Consider the following 17843-nt stretch of genomic DNA (forward strand, 5'->3'; position numbering starts at 1 on the left):
TTTTTTGGATTGACGGATTTGTTCAGACCATGTCCTAGATTTTTCGAACATACAAGCGAGCCTGTGATAATTCATGAATTGATTCAAATTTGAAAGAAAAAAGCTATTGGAGCCAGAATCTGCTGGTTTTTTTGAACTTCACGGTGAGTGAGGCGTCGCTACAGAGACATGGCCCACCTAGCACTATGTGATAATATGTCGCTTAAGGATTACTACCTTTTTATGATTTATTAGATCCATGTGCATTCCTAGATTGATAATTTGAATACAGTCATATATTATAAAAAATATACCATTACAAACTTCAAAAATAATATTTTCTAATAATGATATACCTTTTGTAATACCTAATTCATATTAGATTTGTATAAAATTGATGACCTAAAGGTATGCGCATGACCTAAATCGGAGAGGAGGGAGCTCGATATGCACACAAGAAAGGAGAGCCACAGTTTGTTTGTTTTTTAGGCAAAGAGAGCCACAGTTGTGGTTAGCCCTCTTTTCTGGGTTAGCTTGGGCCCATCTACTAGGGGCTCTAATCCTGACCACCAGGCCCATTTGTCGTGAGACCATCTCTCACCATAGGTCAAGCTGCTTTGGAAGGCGGAAGTGGAAGCTAGGGTTTAAGAAGGTCCAGGACGAAGTGGATCACGGCGATGGCGTCGGCGAAAATCCTAGCGCGGGCTGGCTCCTCCCTCCTCGGCCGCCTCCTCGCCTCCCCGCCTCCGTCTCTTCTGCGGACCGGACCTCCTCTTCCGTCGCTGCTCCATAGGATCCAGCCGCACGTCCCGCCGCCGCCGGCGTCGGTGGACGCACACGAGGCGGAGGTGGTCGCGAGACTAAATTCGCTCCCCGGGGAGATCTCCTTCCCCTGCGGCCTCCCCTCTCTCCGGTTCCTCATTGACGATGGTATGACCTCTCGCATGCTCTACCCCACTTTCCCCTTAAGCTTTCTAGAATATTTCGCTGCATCAGACATTTGGATCGTTGGCCTTTAGCTGTACCGTTGTTGGATAAATGGTGAATGAGAGATGTATAAAGTGGGGAAATGTTGCATACAACTCGCTGTCTACAGATTGCGGAACTCCTCATAAGTCTCTTGCGAGCTAGAAAGTTAATTTTGACACTAGCACTTGTCTGGGGCTGTGGGGGTGGTTGAAAGAACTGATAGGATTGCTTCGGAAATCCTACTTCACATTGATTGTCTGATTTACTTGGTTGATTTGGTGCACGAGCAGCTTAGTGTTCTGCAGTCCCATTATGTCATTAGTGCCTCTATTCATTTTTTTTAATACCAAGTGCCTCGACTCGTGGTATGAGGTGTTGGTGGTTATTTGATATGTTTATTATACACTTAGCAGACATCTCCGGCGCATGATAATTTGAGTAAATTGCTGATAAGTTGAGGAATTGTGTCCTGTTTGATCTGGCTCGCTAAGCTTAGCAGACATCTCCGGTGCATGATAATTGGAGTAAATTGCTGATTAGTTTAGGAATTGTGTCCTGTTTGATCTGGCTCACTGATACAAATAAAGGTTTGGTGCCTAAAATAACCAGTACTTAGCCGTCACCCACCTAGTAGCTATCATACGACCTACCCAGCTTAACAAGCGAGTAGAGTGACTCATAGCTTTATCTATTCCTTTTATATGGTTAAATATACGGTTTACTGGAACCATTTTCAGTACACTGCCAATGTTTTGTAGGTTTGGTTCACATTTTCTCAAGCTACAAATGACAGAGTTTAATCAATTCATTTCTTGCAAAGTTGCTTGCTTTCGATGTAGTGATGTTTCTTATATTTGTTCAGTTATGTACCTCACTCACAAAAAGTTTGCAATCACTGTTTTGTAGAGAATCATGCGAGCATAGGAATGCATTATACATTGTTTTAAATTTCCAACTTGTCTTTTTATGCTTGGATATCAACCAGGGTAACAGAACATAAATTTTATGGATCACTGTTTTGTAGATTTCATCTGTTTATGGAGCACGTGGAACCATGAACACTGTTCAGCAAACCATATTATAATAAAGACTTCATGAATTTTGAAAATTCCTCAACACGTGGACATGTGATTTAGGAAGGCTTGGATTCCCTGGAATCTAAAATGCTCAGAGATACTTGAGAAATACTCCTGTTTTTTGCTATTACGAATAGTTTGACTGAATGGAGCACATAGTGTGCTGATCTTTTGTTATTTTTGCCGATCATATCGTTTCATTGTTTTTTGGTAAGTGCCGCAGAATTGATTATTAATTACCTTCTAAATGTATGACTGAAATGGTTATTTTTTGCAAATTGGATTATCTTCCTTAGTTGATACTTGGCTATCTGTAGGAATTGATCCTGTTGCTAATGAACCCCTTGAGTTACTTCCCAAAAGGACTTACCAACCCAGCACCATCAAGCGGAAACGAACCCATGGATTTCGTGCACGGTCTGTCTCCCTTCCCTCCCTCGCTCCCTCCTTCATGTGACTAACTAAAATATGCCAATTTTTTATGACGAGCAATTAGTTTAGCTGGTGTTTTTTATGGACCAGACTTTCTGTGTTCTCAGTGTGCTGATATCCGGTTTTCCCATTCCTTTTCTCATTTTGCAGTAAATCAACCACGGGTGGGCGTAAGGTGATTGCTCGGAGAATTGCTAAAGGAAGGCACAAAATTTCATGGTAATGAAAACCCATGGCACCGATGGGAGTTTCACCTCAGCTTTGAATGATGCTAATGTGAACATCTAGGAGCTTACAATAGATGTATTCTCCTTCCAAGGCGGGGTTAGAGCAAAGCCAAGAGACACCTGCCTGAATTTCTTCACCAAACAAAACGTTTGTTCCACTGAATAAACATGACAAGGAGATGGTTATCGATGATTTTACTGCTATTTGAGCTATGTACTTGTATGCTAGTTCGACTGCGTTATGCATTTGCTTGTGTTGTCAAACTGTCAGAGTAGCATCCTTGGGGTCATTTCCGTCCATCAAACTATGATGTTGGGTTCGCGTGTGAGATACCGTGGTAACTTGTATGGTTGCTCTTCGCGTTTTCCCCCCTTTAAGAAAAAAGTTTTGCGTGCATACTACAGCTGCTAAACTTAATTTTCTGCTTTGTGCAGTGGCAGCCAGGTCGCGTCTGGTTCTGCCCCGTTGGTTTTAGTCTAGTCATAGTGCGGGTAACTTGGTACTACCTCCGTTGCAAATCCATTTTGGTATTTTGTTTCGTTAAGACACACATTTGACCAATAGTTGCTCCATAAATTATATGACATGAAATTTGTGTCACTAGATTCGTATTTAAAAGTACTTCGTTATGATAATCATTTTGTATCACATTCAAATATGAAAAGAGTAATTGTTGGTCAAGTCTTGTCTCAATTAAAGGGAATAATCAAATATTAAAAGAGTAATTGTTGTTCAAAGCCTTGTCTTGATGAAACGGTAGTAACTTAGGGTTCGGGTAAGCAAATTTACTTATGTGGCAATGAGTTAAGGGACGTGCTAGGTGTTGGCCGGTGGATCTTTTTGAAAGATCCATCGCCTCGACAACAGTTAGATTTGGTGACATCTAGCGGCCATCGTCTTGTCCTCACATTTGCAACAAAGTAGTGTTGTAGAACCCTTTGCAATAGAGCTCATGTTACAGAAATATTTGCAATAAAGGTTGTGCTAGAGTATTTTTTTTCATCTTCACCTTTTTGCAACAAAGACGATGTTGCAGAAGGACTTTTGCAACATGGGTGATGCCGCGGGATTTTTTTTTGCAACGAAATATATCACGGAAGTTGCACTGCCGTCGTTGTTGCCATAGATGTTTTGCAACAAGAGTTTACAAACCTTCTTCACAACCGAAGCTTTGTTAAAAAAACCATTATGTGTGGATAAGTATAGACTGGGATTTGCATGGGTCACAACCACGTGTCTTTCCTAGGAAGTGCGGACAAAATCTTTACGATTGGCCGGATGAAGGGAATCATTTCCCATGAGTTAATGAGGAGAAACGATTAAAAGCTTTGTTACAAAACCATTATTTATGGATAAGTATAGACTGTGGCTTGCATGGGTCACAGCCACGTGTCTTCTATGGGAAGCACGGACAAAATCTTTACGATTGTCTGGGTGAAGGAATCATTTCCCATGAGTTAATGAGGAGAAACGATTTTTAATGCCAAATTGATCCAGTGTGGCTACATTGTCAAAATATACCTCATCCCGTTCGACCTTCCCTTCTTCCCGGCCTCGCCTACCATTCACCATCACTGACCACCTGTTTAGCATCTGACGCTATAACAAAACTTTGAAAACCTGGGTCTTCGGCCAACGCCAATGCTTCACGGCAAGCAATTAGGGCTGCAAACGAGTCTAGTTTGAATGAGTTGGAGTTGGCTCAACTCAACTCATATTAAAATTCGAGCGAGCTAAAACTGAGTGAAGCTCAAGATCGAGCTTTAGAACATGACTCATACTCAGCTTGTAACGTTCTCGAGTCGATCCAGAGGAGTTTCGAGCTAAATGAGATGGTAAAAATTATAAATTTATGATGATTATTCCAAATAGATAAGGACACAACATGACACAATTTTGTACGCCATCTCATCGTGCTTTTTTTTGTGTGTGTGTTTTTTTTAACATCAGTACAGACACAATCGCTCATATACACGCGCATACACTTACCCCTATGAACGCACACACGCACACCCTACCCCTATGAGCACCTCCGAAAGACTGAGCCGACATATCATCTTGAAATTTACGACGTCACCGTCGTGCTTGGGAGAGCCCATCTTGCTCTCTTGGGCGAACTAGCAATAGATGGTGGTTTTCGTGGACGGAAAACAAGAAAAGAAAGGTGCATATGCTGAGAACTTTTGCAAAAAAACAACAACAGAATTTTAACACACTGTCAACCACGTATCGTAATTAGGCCTAAATCTTCAAGCTTCCATGTTTGTTGGTAAATATAACGAAGAAAATCATGGACAACATATATGATAACAAATTATCTTATTTCTATTTAATATATGACATGATCATTTAACATAATGATATTATGTTGAGTTATCAAGGTAAAATCGAACTCGTTTCTTAGTTGAGCTATGCAAAGTGTTTAAACTCAACTCGTTTCTTTTCGAGTCGATCTCTAATAGAGTCAAAAAATGAGTCTGCCTCGAGCGGCTCACAAGTCTCGAGCTTTTCTTACAGCCCTACAAGCAATTGACTAAGATGGTGGCGTCGTGCAATCCGAATATGACCAGAGAAGAGCTTCCCAGATTATTCCCGTGATGGTCGCGGCAAAGAGCAGCTGCGGTTTCTCTGGATCTTGATACACCATGTCACCAGCATCAAACTGTATTTTAGCCTGTTCACCCTAATTTATGGGCCAATTTGGCATCGTTAAAGGCCGAAGTACCTATAGCTAACGGTATTACACTCTGGCCCAAACTCTCTTATTTGCCGCCTCTGCTTTCGACGACAATGGGGTTTCCTCTCCTCATCGGACAGTTCCGTCGGCGCCGCCGAGCTCGCACGGCGAGGCTGACCACTGCTCGATATCCTAACTCCAACCCAGCCAACTCCCACCCGTAGACCCTAATTCTAAGGCAGCCTAATCCCTCGCCATGGAGGATTCCCTCGTGCCGCCTGTGCCTCCTGCCCCAACCACCCTTTTCCTCACTCGCCGGCGATCACATCTCGACAGCGCCTCCTACCGCACGCTCTCCCGGCTCTTCTCCCACTGCCTCCACCATCGCCCCTCGCAGCTCGCTGCCCCGGCGCCCCTGGAAGTCGAGCCCGCCGCTGCGAACCCTATATGCGACGAGTCGCCACAGGGGTGCTCGGTACCGCCTGAAGACGCCGAGTCTGAACGGGGAAAGGACTTAGGAGAAGAGGAGACTGCGGTAAGGACTTCTGTCATCGAGAACCCCTCACCCGCGGCAGTCGATGCAGCCACCGGTAACCCTATTGCAGACCCGGCTGTGGCACCACAGAGATACATGGAGCATCAAGTGGCCGGGGTTCAGCGGGTGGAGGGCGTAACAGATATGGTTGTTGGGGGAAACGTCTGCCGTGAGACAGTTGCGTTACTGGAGGAGTTGGGGGCAGAGGATGTTTTGAGGTCGATGAAGGATTGTTTGGAGGGGGAGGTTGACGAATTGGCAGAGCCAGGTGTAGTGGTGGTCAATGATGATGAACATCTGCTGCTTGATACGATGATGACCAACTTCTCAGGGTTGATTGCTGATGCCAGTGGCGGCACAACGTCAATGCTGAACTACGGGGTTTCTGGAGGTGAACCACACAATGATGGCAACATAGCTGAGGGGGTGAAAGAATTGGGAGCTGGAACTGAAGAAGACAGACCTATGGGTGATTCAGATCAGCACTCAGTTGATGGTGGCGTGGTTGAGGAAGGAGAGATTGAGGGTGACATGCAGGCTCTGGATGTAGATGAATCTGATGATTCGGAGCTCAAAGATGCAGATGATGAGGAATTGGGAGAGGATTTTGCTAACAGAGTGTTGGGGGAGAATGAATCATCTGGCCAGGACATACGGTGTCTGAATTTGCTTTCAACGCCTAAAATTAAAGGAACCAGCGATCTTGTACTGAACAAGGAAGGTTATATCAAGGATGATGCACTAAAGCATGTTACCAGGGCGCAGGCTGTCAGTTATGATGAAATTGTGGAATGGAATGAGACACCACTGCCTGATACTGAGGTACTAAATATACCATTTTTTATTAACCAGTATTGGTTATTAGATGTTTCTTCACATGTTGCTTCTTCTTGTTTAATTTTGTGTTTGGATGAAAGTATAGCTTGTGAGATGCAAGTTATCATGTGATACCGCATAACACATTATTAATTTCTTGCTTAAATTCCATCACATGCACTTTTAGAAGAGTACAAAACTCACCAATATCCAATAAGTTATTCTCTTCTTGACAACAGAAGTACTGACATTACGGTAAAAAAAGAAGCACTGACATTAAATATGCCTCATGACAAACTTTGCAGGCTCCCAAACCAGGGAAGAGAAAACGGCATTTGACAGAGGAAAGAAAGGCTAAGAAGACGGTGTGTTCTGGTTTCACTACCATTTGAGTTCAACACATACTTTATTCAACTGTGCATTCTAATTGTATTTTTCCTTCTGGAGTATTAATCTTCCTTCGTGATGTTTTTGACATATAGAAAAACAAACGGGTTAAGAGAGCACAGCAGCGGATAGCGGATGGTGTGAAAAGACTGAAACTTGCACCAGTTATAAAGCCGAAACCAGTGAAGTTATGCCACTTCTACATGCATGGGAAGTGCCAGCAGGTAAGCTTTTCTCTGGCCACCAACTTATTGTTCACTTGGAATAGATCGTCATGTATTGCTGATTCTCAATTACATTTCTATCTTTTTAGGCCAATAATTTATGTGTTTTTCTGTGAACCACATATAGAGGTTTTTGCCTCGAAAGGTGATGGAGTAATGATCACAAAAGTCCTGGTTTCTAGGAACATTTCTTGTTTTGTTTGTATAGCATTGCGAGGAGCCGTATCATAGCGAATGATGTAATGTATGTTGAATTGCTTCTTGCAAAGCCATCCATTAGACATTTTATTTTGATAAATCAACAAAGTTTCTGTACAAACACTGGATAATGAATTTGTTGTCAATAGTTATTTTACAAACCTAATTCTCTTCTTTTCTCTTTGCAGGGCAATGCTTGCAAGTTCTCACATGATACTACACCTTTGACAAAATCTAAGGTATGTGCTTCATAGAAGTTTTTATGTCTGCCTGCACTATTCATTATGCATAACTGTGATATTAGTGCATGTCCATGTATGTATGGCTGCATTCAGTTGTTCCACGTGCGCATTTTGTGCATACCTATATAAACCATCTTTCAAGAACTATCGATGGTGCTTGAAATAGATGGTTTGGACAGGCATGCACGAAATGGTGGGTGTTAACTGTTGAGTTGTTCACATGATATGAATAGATTATGTGTACAAGGCTGAAGTATAAAACTGTACACCAATATATCTTAATCCAAGTGGCAGCTAACTTCATTTCTTTACATTTTCTTACATTCCTTTCTGTTTGTTTTGATGTATGACATGTTTTGGTGTCCGCTTATTTCTTTTCTTAATTTTACAGCCCTGCACACATTTTGCGCGCGGTTCTTGTTTGAAAGGAGATGATTGTCCCTATGATCATGAGTTGTCAAAGTACCCTTGCCACAACTTTGTGGAAAATGGAATGTGCTTCAGAGGTGATAAATGCAAATTTTCTCATGTGGTACGTGATTTTCAAAATCATTTCCTATTGTTTATTTATAAGTGAAATAGCCTGGTAAAATTTTAGTTCCACCCTGTGAATTGAAAAAACTGCGTTGTTTATCAGGTGCCAACTGCAGATGGTCCTTCCAAACCAGATGCAAAGAAATCTGATGCGTCATTGGTGTCTGAAAAACCCGGCAGAGAGCAAACAAGTAGTCAGAAAGCATCAACGGTCCATGATGGCGAACGTGTAACTTCTGCTCCTACCAAACATTACTCCATCCTTAAAAATCTTGCCGGCATCTCAGTAAATGCTCTAAAAGCATCAACCGGTACACCAAAGGGTGTACAGTTTCGTCCTTCCAGTAAAGACAGATCAAATTCTAGCATGCTGCATCAGGATGCTCTACCCATCGAGAAGCATATGTATACAAATGGCAGTAAACATCAGAATTTTGGTGGACCGCAGGCTGAAGAAGGGGACAAAAATGGCATTCCAAATAAACAGAGATCAGCTCCACTGTTCGATGAGAAGAACTCATCAAAAGAAGCTAGTTCACATCCAAGTTCAGACCCAGAGAGAACTAGTTTGCCTACTGGCTCTACTACAGTGCTTGGATCACTCAGCACTCAGCACGAAGTTTCAGAGGCTTCAAGAATTTTGCAGGAATTCCTATTTGGCGCTGGCAGTTAGAGGAAAGTATGAATACACTACTCTGCCTTTGATACCTGTAGACTACACATAGTACTAGTTCTTTTTACCTCTGCAGTATGAGTTCATGCCATGAGTGTGCGGCTTGTTTTGGTACTTTTGGCTCTGTTTCCATTTTGTAATTGCATATTGCAACTGCTATTTTTGGTAGATCAACATAAGTATAATATTGCAGTGATGCGTATAGTTTTTGGTTACCAAGAAAGTTCACAAACTTATTTTGCAGAATTAGGCTAAGTGCCACCGTGGGTACATGAAGATTCGTTATTATCCAGTCAACTCACTTCCAACTGCATATGGTACTTCCATTTAGTAAATCATTTGTAGCATTAGATCTAAGCTTACTGGTATGATAAATGCCTTCCTGAATCGGTGCTTTGATGAGTCATCTCTCACATATGATTCATTTTAACCACGCTTTGGAAGTTGCTCTGAGTTTAATGAGTGTGCGGATTTTTAAATGTTACCTTGTCGTAGTTGAGGTGTTAGTAATTTTTAGTTCATTTTGTTGAATCTTGATACTTGATACCACTAATTTAGTGATGAATTTTACATCTGTGGTAATAGTATTAGAGCATCTACAACCACGGATAGCTAATCCGAGCCCCTATACGCCCGCGGACAGTGACCAGACGAGCATCAAAACTTGGCATTTGCAACCACGGTCCCTGTTTTCAAAACACCAAATCCATGCAAACACATGCACGTCGATCATTTTGGACAAACATAGCTTAGTGCACACAAATACAAATAGTTCATAATTAATAGTACATAATCCAAACATAGTTCAAACATAAATATTGTTCATAGTGCATAACTAATAAAATAAAAGACAAGTTTACTGATTTCCAGTGTGGTCCACATTTGCTCGACAAGATCACCCAGAAGTTGCATATACACTTGTTGATCTCGCAGCTGTGGATGCTCATCATCATCATCATCATCATCATTTCGGCATCCTCATCCTCCGAATCAGATGACGCGATGAACTCGTTGAATATGAATTCATCTAGATCATTGTTTCCATCGCCATCATTCCACGATGATTCCATTGGTGACCTAGAAGTAATGACCGAAAGAATAAAAAACCGGCTCGGACATTCATCGAACACGTAGAGCGCGGGGTGAAAGTATGGTGGAGTTTGACGTACCGGGGCGGCGTTCGGTGGCGGCCTGGTCGGCGGCGGTGTGCGTTGGGGCGTCCGATGGCGAAGCCCTGAGTTGGGAATGGCGGCGAAGCACCGATAGCGGCGGAAGTCCGGTGCGGCTGTGCGGAGGAGGGAGAACAGAGAAGAGGAGAGGGCTTCTCGGGCAAGGAGAGGGGAGGCGGATATGAGTGAATTGAGCGGGCCCTAGTGGTCAGCCCGACGTGGTGGGCGCGTCCGGGCGTCCCCATATCCTCCCCATATTTGGGCCGGATATGGGGAGTGCCGGTCAGTTCGGGCGTTTGGGTTGGCTATGGGGAGGCTGGTTGGGTGGCGTTTTTCCGTCCGGGGACAGCCAGTCCAGGCGTTTGGGGCGGGTATTCGGAGTCCGGTTGTAGATGCTCTTATATTATGTTTTTTGACTTGGCATTGCTTACTGCCGCCCAAGTATAATTTTGACCATGAGTTGTATCATAATTATTTGAAACCGTTGGGCAAGTGATTGGTCCAGCGGCTGGTTGCTGGTGCAACCGATCGCTGAAATAGTCTAAAAGAACAGTTCAATGATGTTATGTTTAAATATTTATCTACTAATTAATTCAGTTTTCATTTGTATGACATAGTAGACCGCTGATATAAGTTGTAGTTCTTTCTCTGGAAGCACTGAAGCGTTCTGCCACCTGTTTTCTTGGGTCCTTGGAGAGCATTTGTAGTGGAGGTTTGATTTCTGGCTCAGCACTAAGTTAAATGCAATTTTTATTCTTTTTTGTTGCTAAAATGGTATTTTACACTAACTGGACAGGGGCGGTCTTTGGTACCGGTTTTCACTAATTCTACAGGCGGCCTAATTTCATGAAGAGTTTTTGCGACAATATATGTTCATGGTATAAAAATTGTGAGATTGTTCAAGTATTTTCCTTTTATGACCAATTTACTTCTTCACTTGTGATTTGTGAGACAAATTCAAAGATTAAAAACCAATGTTTGGGTGCATTCTTCCCACGGCAACATGTTCTCTCAGACCAGTTCACAAGTATTAGCTTTCCTTGTCAAACAAAGCATTAGCTTTCATCCAAGATTTTTTGTGTGGAAAAATATTTATCTGCAGAGCCTTGTGGAGATCTTGAACCAGATCTCGTTAATTTTTTCCCTTGACTATTGATTGAGTGCTAAATTATCTGCTGTGTTGGCATGTGATCTAATGCTGTTTTGGTTCACAAGGCAAAGCAGTGGAGATTTGAGGTGTCATTATTCAGTTCCTAACAAAGGCTGCTTTCTAAGGCACCTCGGGTCGATTCAGTACACACACATTTCTTTCTGTTGGGCTGTCTGTAGAAAGATGCCATACCGTGCACTAAATGATTTCGAGCTGCTCTTCTATCAGTATCTCAAGTATCCAATGTGCTTATCAGATGTGGAGAAAAGAAAAAAAATCCATCTTTTTCTGCCTTCAGGCCCTCCGGACTAGAGTCCAGGCAAAGAGAGCATTACTGGTGTCTGGTGTTGGCCTGGTGCATTGGATGTTTGAACTTGCATGCGCATGCATGCAGTACCCGGGATTATCACTTGGTTGAGAATTGCTTGCGGAACTAGTCTGGAGACTCTGGGACACAGGGGCAGGCAGAATCAAAGGTGTCCCAGGTATGAGCTGGACTGCGTATGATTGTTTTTGCTTCATTTCAAGCTTCCCTCCGACCTGCCCCGTGCCTACTCGCTGTCAAACTCACAGCTGTTGTCGCATCAATTCAGAATTACATTCACATGATCACTGAGGAGGCTCACATGGCGTTTTATCACCTCCAGATTTGTCGCAGACATCTGAGTTTACGCTCCATGGTGACTCTTAACTGCCTATCTCATTACTCAGTCAGAGTTTTTCTTCTAATGATGATGATGCCCTTTAAACCGTGTTATTTCGTCATGCTGCTCATGTCAGTTTTGAGTGGCTTGTGCCCGAGGTGCAATTTGTTATCTTGGTACTGGAATAGCTCTATCGCACTCGTGAAATTAACTGATTCAAAGGTTTTGAGTGGCTTGTACACCTGAACCTGTATGTGTTGCTTGTCATGGGGACTGGATAAAGTGTGAACCTGGTGAAAGCCCCCCCTCCCTGAGGATGTGATGGACTGATAGGTAGCCACTTTGTTGCTTTCCTCCTATGATAAATACTCTCCCTTAGTTGGAAAACAAATGCATATTTACCAGTACTTCAGGGCCTTTCTATATACACCATTCATGGAGGATTTGTTACCATCTACACCTAAGGCTCTGTTTGGATTATCGTTTTCCTTTTGAATACCCCTATAAAAAATACAGATCTCGAGCCGTCGTATTGTTTCTGGCCAGGAATTGCTCAGTGGCCGTTGAGATACACCTGTAAGTTAAACACCTCCGTATAAAATTACATTGATCCCAAGCGTGGCCTAACTGTGGTGTAAGGGGATATGGCGAAATATGGTTGACCAGAAAAATATAGTATGTATGTAACCTTTTGTACCCAGCATTTTGTGTGCATATCAGCTGGAAGAGCAAAAGACAAGCAACTACTCCATCCTTTTCAAAATTTAGGTGTGTTTTGATATGTTAAGGAAAGCCTTTGATCAACAGTTCTTATATTAACTCCTATGTGTTCTTTTGTGATGCAAATCACAATCATATTTGAGTATTGTTGAATACAAATCTAATGATATAAAAATATGTTACGTAAACCACATATATTAATAAAGTAAGTATTGGTTGTTAATAAATCAAAACATGTCTTATATTTTGAAACAGAAGGAGTTTGCATGATTTTCTAAAATAAATAGATAATTAAAATAACTCATACTGCTCACTCATCGTGTAATTCTCCTCCGGCGTCATGTACAGCTCCTCGTTCTCGACTAATCGCTGTCAAGCTATGTTCCCCAGTTTGCAACCATCTCTACATGGGGAATGACAATCCCCAGCAAACTTCGTTTGTTTTGTTGCCACCATTTTCTGGCCATATGTAGTCAGCCATGCCATACTCTATTGCAAAGTCCATATAAATAAGTTCGCCTGACAAAATCTATTTCGCTATTCAGAGTAATCATGTCGCCAATCAGTATACAGTTTTGTTGAATTATACTACTCTCTCTTTCCCATAATATAAGATGTTTTTTCTAATTGTGTAGTGGTGAACTCTTTATCTGATTATTAAGGCTACAGCTTGTTGCTGACTTTTATCAACGATTGTACAACGCACCGACAAATGATTTGTCATTTGACAGGATTGATACCTCCTTTTTTCTTTTACCTTGTTACATTTGACATGGACTCTTAACATCTTGTTGTCCTGATCCCATCTTCATTGCTGATGATGGCAATATCGTTTCATTGAGCTGCTTTTGTTTCATAGGACCAAATTGTTCAGCAGACTGCCATATGCTAGTTTTTTTTTCCAATGATGCCAAATCTGACATTGAGTCGTCGGAGTCGCTGTTTGACACAGCTTTGCTGCTTGTCTTTCTCATCTTAGCACGGTCACATACATAAATCCTGCACAGGGAGTACTCAGGCTGGCTGACAAAAACAACACCTCTTGAGTGATCTGATTCATCAAACTGGCAGCCTCCCTCAGCAAACAGGGAACCCCTGCATCCGTTCAGTTCATGTCCAGAGACCAAGGCCTCCGAATTCAGCCGGCACACCCTCTGTTGAATTGCTAATAGGACCATTCCTGCATGTACTGCAATTCACTGTTCTTGAATTATCTCAGTAATGGACTGAGTCAATGCCAACAGGAAGAATGATGAGGTGGAATCCACGGACACGGTTGGAAAATCTTAAGACTTTGTTCGTGGCTGTTCTGCCCGGCCGTCCATCCTTGTCTGATGGTAAATAGGAGGTCTATGTACTTGAACTCGAGGTATTTATTTACATGTTTAAATCATGGAGTGCTCAACTGTACTCCCTCCGTCCTTTAAAAAGTGTACTTCCAACATTGTTGGAGGGTCAAACTATCTCAAAGTTTGAACGAGTTTGTGAAAAAAATACCAATGTTTATGAAATCAAATAAGTATATTATAAAAATATATTTTATCATGAATCTAATGCTACTAATTTGATGGCATAAATGTTGGTGTATTATTGTATAAATACGGTCAAACACATAAAAGTTTGACTTTCCAACAAAGTTGGAAGTACACTCTTTAAAGGACGGAGGGAGTACCTTTTAATTAACATGTCCAAATCAAAGCCTTGACCCATTCGTGTCTGGATTGCGCTCAGGTTATTATGATTTTTTCAGGAAATTATGTACAGCTGATTACTTTGATTGGTCGCCATTTCAGAGATAATAAGCAGGAGGGTTAGGCAATTATGGGTTTCAATACCTCCGGAGAGTGGCCATTGTCAGTGTCATCTCCCTCATATTCTACTCTACATACAATATTTCATGAACCGCAATTTTCTTATGACAGTTTTGCCTATAATGTAGTAGCTGTTGTCCCATTACATTCCTCAGTTAGAAATGGAGACTATCACCCGAGACCCTTCTTGAACATGACAACGACACTCCATGAATCCTGGCTACTGCCATGTTCTCATGCTCACCGCATATCATCACGCAGTTCAGCCAAGAACTACAGTTTGTTCTCTTCTCTTTCGATGACGATAAAAATACACATGGTTTCATTGGTCACGCGAGCGTGCAATTGCCCTGTGGATCCGGAGATCCTGCTTTCATGGCTCCTGTTACTGAATCATGAGTTTTCTTCTCCAAACTAGTGCGGTAATTCTTCCTGCTACCAGATTCAACTGAGACTGCAATTTGCAGGAGGGGCCTGTCCTTTTCTTGATGCAGACATGCTTATATTCGGGCTCATAATTCGCGCCTTGACCGCTTTTTCAAAATCATACATGACCATAATTCTAGCAGATTGATATTGACATGGGTAGGCAGGCAGGCAAGGGGGGTTTTCTTTTTACTATTGTCTGGAGATCTTTGATTGTGTTCATGACTAATTGCACAATGTTTCGGATTGCTCATCTTGCAGGAAAAATCTAGTCTCGCTGTTTTGGTTGACTTGATTCAGCAAAAGCTAGCCCAACTACACTGTGCCAATTATCTTCTAATCATTGCTTCACTGGTTTTCATGGGTCTTCTCCTTTTAGGCATCTGCTGGGAAAGTTGGATCCCGTCTTTGGATGCTAAAAAGAATTGCAGCTTTGCTACTATCTGAATGATGATGTGCTGTAAAAGACGGACCAAAGAACCAGAGGTCATGTGTGGATGAGTGCTGTGTAGTACAGTACAAAAGATCAAAACAACCAAACACGTGATACATGTAACACTAAGGTTCAAAGCAAATCATATTTCTTAATTTAATTTAAGGGCAGTATGCGCCGGTCGACCGGCCTGAGCGCTGGACCGGTGACCGCGTGAGCCATCGGATTGCTTTCTCGTCAACCGGGCGAGCCCATAAGTTAGCCAGGTGCGCGTAGCAGTTTAGGCACGTTGCATGCCTCCGCTAGCTGATCACAAGGAAGGAAATGTTTAGCAGGCAGGGGTGAGATGGCACATGGCATGTCTCTGTTGACCCTTGTCTGCATGCCATCAGCGGAATAAAATACATCCACGGCATCAGACAGCGACCTACCCTACTCTACTGTACCCAAGTATACTCTCCTGACTCCTATGATAAGATTAATATGCTGTTTCCTTTCGAGAATTGATTACCACAACTCTCTTAATTTCTTGTACTATTCGTATTGTCCATGACGCGCGGAGAAAGTACAACCATCTTGTCCCCTCCATCTTACTAGTTTGATGTTATCGAAAAAAGTTTCAAATGGTACTAGTATTTGTGCTGTATAATTCACATTTTATCCATCAAACTGTTTGTCAATGTTATACCATGGGGATTGAGGGCAGGAATATTATGCCATCTTAGCAAAAATCGTGAACTGAGTATAGCTCAGATAGTCTGGGTGCTTGTGGCGGAACTAGCTCATCAGAATTTAAGTTCTAAACTTATATGATATTCACATTTTTATGAATTGTTTTTTAAATGTACAGGTGTACATTTATAGGGGTAATCATAGCAAATCGTGTGGCAAATGACAACACCAAACGAAGCCAATAGCCATATACTACCCTCGATTAACTTGCCTCGACGCGGACACGTACGGGCCCACAGGCCATCCTGCACGACGGGTAGATGCAGCCGGCGACACGATGGATCCAAAAAGCTGCGACCTGTTCTCATCACCTCATAATCTAATCCAGTTTGCCTGAGTGGTTAAACACTATATTTAATGATCGCGTAATTAGTTAACATTTTTCGCTCTGGCTCCGACCCAATCTTTGTTTTGTTTTACATAGGGGTCAGGAGCAACGTAGGCCTGCTGCTGCTTGTATACCTGGCTTACGTACACGTACTGCTGTCCAGTGGTGATAGTGGTAGTATTTCTATATGCGTTTTTGTCTTGGCCATCATTTTTTCTTTCGTCTTTATTTCTTTTCAGTGGTTAGGAGGAATCAGACATCAAAGTATCCGATGTGATGTGACAAGTTCGATTGTCATGTACTTTTATTTTGTTTTGACAAATGTTCTGTCGTGTTCACCGTTTATTTACTTGGCACATATACCTGTAATACAGATGTTTACGACTGCTCCCTCTGGTCCGGATTAATACAGTTGGCTTTGATTTTTAGTCATCAATTTCACTATCAAAATATGTGTCATATACCATCAAAAGCCTATCATTGGATTTACATTTAAGTAGAGTATCTAAGCATATAATTTTGATGTGGCATACAACAATTCGTGAGCCAAATTGACCATCTAAGAAATCACGTGCATACACTCACCCCTATGAACAGACACGCACACCCTACCTATATGAGCAACTTCGAAAGACTGAGCCGGCATATCATCTTGAAATTTACGAAGTCGCCGTAACCACCTCGTCATCGACGGAATGTCTCCTCACACTGAATGCGCATCGTCGGAAATCCTGAAATAAATGCGAGCACCAGGACTTGAATCCTGGTGGGCTGGGATACCACAGTCCCTCTAACCATCCAACAACAGGTTGGTTCGCTCCTTAAATATATACTTGTATGTACCCCTCATGAAAATCGAGGCATGTACTATAAATTGAATTTTGCAGATGAAGGTGTATTTTACATTTCAATCATATATATTTGCCAGATTAGTATTTTAGCATTTTTTCACTAACATTGTCACACACATAAACAAATACATATTTGGTTAAACAATTTAATAAAATGAGAAAACACATCATGTGAAATCGAAATTTCTTCAAAAGTCAAGAGGTTTTATTTTTCTTATGAACATCAGTGACCCTCTTATACGGGCAAAGGCGAAAAAGATGCAATACCATGGTTCGTGGAAGTTTATTTTTTATTAAACTGGCGTTATTCTCCACCATGAAAACAAAATGGTGCTATCCCGTTGCAGCCTACCTAATACACGTAATCTTTTTTGGATTTATGATTTTAGATGTTCGAAGAAAGAAGCAGACCACATGATAAGGATGGGTAAGGTACTAACAAAAGCAGCTCAATAACTAAGTCTAAGCAAATATTAGTCTGGCCAAGAGAGTTAATAAATGAAAGGAAAAGGATATCCCCAATATCTGTGCACTGTAGACCCATGTAGCCTATTTGCTCTTTTCAAAATTCCCACCTACACATAAATGCACGCACCATGCATCGCTCGA

General features: G+C 41.9%; 2 protein-coding genes across 10 annotated transcripts; both read left to right on the plus strand.

The window, feature by feature from the left end:
- Window positions 1-564: 564 nt before the first annotated feature.
- Window positions 565-3080, plus strand: LOC109770027 (uncharacterized). 2 transcript variants are annotated; one of them, XM_040403901.3, is made up of 4 exons: window positions 572-909; window positions 2342-2441; window positions 2607-2674; window positions 2779-3080. In XM_040403901.3, the coding sequence occupies exons 1-4, from the start codon at window positions 657-659 to the stop codon at window positions 2847-2849; spliced, it is 492 nt and encodes a 163-aa protein (XP_040259835.1). In that variant the 5' UTR covers window positions 572-656; the 3' UTR covers window positions 2850-3080. The 2 variants fall into 2 exon arrangements, with proteins under 2 accessions (XP_020184315.1, XP_040259835.1); XM_020328726.4 differs by having other exon boundaries at window positions 565-909; window positions 2607-3080.
- Window positions 3081-5402: 2322 nt separating this feature from the next.
- On the plus strand, window positions 5403-12172 carry LOC109770028 (zinc finger CCCH domain-containing protein 7). 8 transcript variants are annotated; one of them, XR_012204923.1, is made up of 10 exons: window positions 5456-6718; window positions 7018-7077; window positions 7195-7323; window positions 7710-7760; window positions 8155-8295; window positions 8401-8976; window positions 9215-9287; window positions 10757-10851; window positions 10936-11017; window positions 11355-12172. XR_012204923.1 is itself a non-coding variant. In XM_073510427.1 (7 exons), exons 1-6 carry the CDS (start codon window positions 5618-5620, stop codon window positions 8968-8970), a joined length of 2052 nt encoding a protein of 683 aa, XP_073366528.1. In that variant the 5' UTR covers window positions 5453-5617; the 3' UTR covers window positions 8971-8976; window positions 9215-9258. The 8 variants fall into 8 exon arrangements, 1 of the variants encoding a protein (XP_073366528.1); XR_012204924.1 differs by lacking the exon at window positions 9215-9287 and having other exon boundaries at window positions 5466-6718; window positions 10760-10851; window positions 11355-11774; window positions 11883-12172; XR_005772843.3 differs by lacking the exon at window positions 11355-12172 and having other exon boundaries at window positions 10936-11141.
- The last annotated feature ends 5671 nt before the right edge of the window (window positions 12173-17843 follow it).

This window comes from Aegilops tauschii, chromosome 3 (assembly GCF_002575655.3).
Source record: "Aegilops tauschii subsp. strangulata cultivar AL8/78 chromosome 3, Aet v6.0, whole genome shotgun sequence".
In the NCBI taxonomy this organism is placed as follows: Eukaryota; Viridiplantae; Streptophyta; class Magnoliopsida; order Poales; family Poaceae; genus Aegilops; species Aegilops tauschii.